We start from the raw sequence: 3,139 nt of genomic DNA on the forward strand, positions 1-3,139 counted from the left end.
GCACGGTGGGCCGCGCGGCGGGATGCGGCCGGTGCTGGCAGCGTGGCTGGCCCTGAGCCTGCTGGCAGGGACGGGGGCCGAGGAGATGTGCGGGGGCCCCCCCGCCCACTCCATCCCTGCGCCCCAGCTCAGCCCCGAAGAGCGGCTCTCACCCCACATGCCTGAATCCCTGCGCTGCGACGCCTGCCACGCCATCGCCTTCCAGGTGGGGATCGGGGAGATGGCACCCCGAAACCAGGGGTGAGAACCCTCATGGGGATGCTCCGGCCTGGGGGGATGCTGCTGGCTCCCCTGGGGCACCCTGCTGACGGCTGCCTCCCGCCAGCACCCCAAAAAAGCCCTTTGGGACCAGTGAGCTCCCTTGGAGCTACTCAGGGACCTACCACCCTGTGCAAAAGCGCTTCTGCTGCCAAGGCCACAAGGAGGGGGGGGGTGCAGACCCCGTCCCCGCTTGGGAGTGGCATCATGGGGAGGCTGCCCCCCCTCACTGGCCGGTTTCTGCCCTTTTTCACCCCAGATTGAGGAGCAGCTGCGCAGGGCAGAGGGGAAGGTGGGCAGGAAGGCGCTGAGCGAGCCCGACTACGTGGAGGTGCTGGAGAGGAGCTGCTCGCAGGGCTGGGAGAGGTGAGCGGGGCGTCCCCGGGGACGAGGGTGTCCCCCGGGACTCTGGGGTGTCCCCAACCCCTGCCTCTCCCCGCAGCTATGGGGTGCAGGAGCTGGATGGGGAGAAGCGGCTGGCGGGGCCGGGGCTGCCGAGACAGGAGCCCATGAGCGTGATGGTGCTGGGGGGACCCTGGCCGGGCAGGTAAGTCAGGAGGGTCGGCAACGGGGGAGGGTGCCGGGCACCATCCCCTTGCCGCCATGGCAGGGGTCGTGGCCTCATGGGGATGCTCCGGCCTGGGGGGATGCTGCTGGCTCCCCTGGGGCACCCTGCTGACGGCTGCCTCCCGCCAGCACCCCAAAAAAGCCCTTTGGGACCAGTGAGCTCCCTTGGAGTGGAGCTACTACCTACCACCCTGTGCAAAAGCGCTTCTGCTGCCAAGGCCACAAGGAGGGGGGGTGCAGACCCCGTCCCCGCTTGGGAGTGGCATCATGGGGAGGCTGCCCCCCCTCACTGGCCGGTTTCTGCCCTTTTTCACCCCAGATTGAGGAGCAGCTGCGCAGGGCAGAGGGGAAGGTGGGCAGGAAGGCGCTGAGCGAGCCCGACTACGTGGAGGTGCTGGAGAGGAGCTGCTCGCAGGGCTGGGAGAGGTGAGCGGGGCGTCCCCGGGGACGAGGGTGTCCCCCGGGACTCTGGGGTGTCCCCAACCCCTGCCTCTCCCCGCAGCTATGGGGTGCAGGAGCTGGATGGGGAGAAGCGGCTGGCGGGGCCGGGGCTGCCGAGACAGGAGCCCATGAGCGTGATGGTGCTGGGGGGACCCTGGCCGGGCAGGTAAGTCAGGAGGGTCGGCAACGGGGGAGGGTGCCGGGCACCATCCCCTTGCCGCCATGGCAGGGGTCGTGGCGTGACCCTCTCCGGCTCCTCGCAGGCTGTCCAAGATGTGCCACAGCTACGTGGGCGAGCGGGGAGAGGCGCAGATCTACGGAGCGCACCAGCGGGGCCCGGCCGCCCTGCGGGAGCTGCTCTGCCACGGGGAGAAGGGGGCCTGCGCCGGCGGCAAGGCTGGGGGGTCAGCCCCCCCCAAGGCAATGCAGAATGAGCTGTAGCCCCGGCACGGTTAATGCTTAATGCCCCGGCGACCTTCGGAGCCGACTTCGTCCCCAGTGAGAGCCAACACACACCAGGAGGTGGGCACCTTCCCGGCGTTGCCCGTCACCGGCGTCGCGACTGTCCCTTGACGCCCAGCCCGGCCTTGGCCAGGATGATGCTGGTGGCAGCTGGTGCCCCGCGCCACCGGACCCCCCTGCGAGCCGGGAATTACTCTGTAACCCGCCGGCTCTAATGTTTTACCGACACGGTGCTCACGGCGGGGGGGCCCCGGCGGTGCCAGCCCTAATTAAAGGAGTTAATAGCTGATCCATCCCCAAGGCAGGTCTCCCCAGTTTCACAACCGGCAGCCAATGGCCGCCTTCCAGCCTGCCGCCCCCGTGCCGCAGCCCAGGTGGTGACTAAAGTCCTTCCCGTGGCCATAAAACCCCTCGAGCGGTGACATTGCCGCCGGGGCCGCATCGCTGGAGGATGGGGACCCGCTCGGGAGACCTGGCTCAGCCCCAGGTGAACGCAGCCTCCGTCCCCGTCGCCGTCCCCTCCTCAGCCGTATTCCGGGGCAGTGGGGAGGGAAGCGGGTGGCCGGGGGTACCGACCCCAAATGATGGCCAGCTTCGGGCCATGATGCCCAGCCGGGACTGGCAAAGGATGGGATGAGCACGAGGGCTGCGGTGAAGCCCAGGACCTAGGGGACAGGCTGGGATGCTGCGGCTGGGACTGGCTGTGCCATCCTTCCTGGCACCTGGGGGTGGTCCGGGCACCCCAGGACCAGTGGGGACGACCCCCCCCTCCACCCTCCCCTGGGGACAAACCATCGCGTAGGGACAGCGGGTTTCGGAGCCCGGATCCCTCTCGGGGGGGCAGAGCTGGTGCCGGGTGGGGCTGACCGGCCGCGCATGCTGAGCCATGGCCGGCTGGCCCTCGCATCCCCGGGGCAGAGTCCGTCCCCCGTTCCCATGGGACACCCGGGACAACACTGACCCAGCTCCCGCCTCACCCTCGCTGCCAGAACGGGAACTCAGCTCTTGTCCCTGCTGGCCCCCTGCATCCCCCTGGGAAGGAGCTGCCCGCGGTGGGCAGGGTGAGTACTGGGGCACCCCTGCACAGCACACACCCCAAATCCTTCTGTAACGCACTGTCGGATGGAGACCAGCCAGCCGGGACCCTTCCCCATCCCTGAGGGCGCAGGGGGTCCCATGGGGCAGTCTGTGCCACCCGTGGGGATGGTGCGGGGTGTCCCCCCCCCGTCCCCAGCCCCCTGGGTCAAGTCGGGGCTGAGCTGTGCCCCCCGCACACCAGGACCCCGGGGCGGGCACCGGGCCCCCCCGGCCGGAGATGGACATGCTCTACAGGATCGAGGACGTGCCCCCCTGGTACCTCTGCATCCTGCTCGGCTTCCAGGTACGGCCTGGAAGGGGGGTACCCCCCCAC

The 3,139-nt window shown here is 69.6% G+C and overlaps 2 protein-coding genes across 2 annotated transcripts in view; both read left to right on the forward strand.

Moving 5' to 3' along the window:
• Nucleotides 1–22: 22 nt before the first annotated feature.
• Nucleotides 23–1,707, forward strand: MZB1 (marginal zone B and B1 cell specific protein). Its single transcript, XM_009273187.1, has 4 exons — nt 23–205; nt 518–624; nt 701–805; nt 1,530–1,707. The coding sequence occupies exons 1-4, from the start codon at nt 23–25 to the stop codon at nt 1,705–1,707; spliced, it is 573 nt and encodes a 190-aa protein (XP_009271462.1).
• A 472-nt stretch (nt 1,708–2,179) lies between these two features.
• The window catches only part of SLC23A1 (solute carrier family 23 member 1), a 4,102-nt gene continuing 3,142 nt past the window's right edge, over nt 2,180–3,139 (forward strand). Inside the window, exons 1-3 of the mRNA XM_019470455.1 lie at nt 2,180–2,215; nt 2,718–2,789; nt 3,008–3,114. Of these exons, the coding sequence (XP_019326000.1) occupies nt 2,180–2,215; nt 2,718–2,789; nt 3,008–3,114 (215 nt within the window). The remainder of the gene's footprint in view (nt 2,216–2,717; nt 2,790–3,007; nt 3,115–3,139) is intronic.

Source organism: Aptenodytes forsteri, unplaced genomic scaffold (assembly GCF_000699145.1).
Source record: "Aptenodytes forsteri isolate BGI_AS27 unplaced genomic scaffold, ASM69914v1 Scaffold351, whole genome shotgun sequence".
Classification (NCBI taxonomy): Eukaryota; Metazoa; Chordata; class Aves; order Sphenisciformes; family Spheniscidae; genus Aptenodytes; species Aptenodytes forsteri.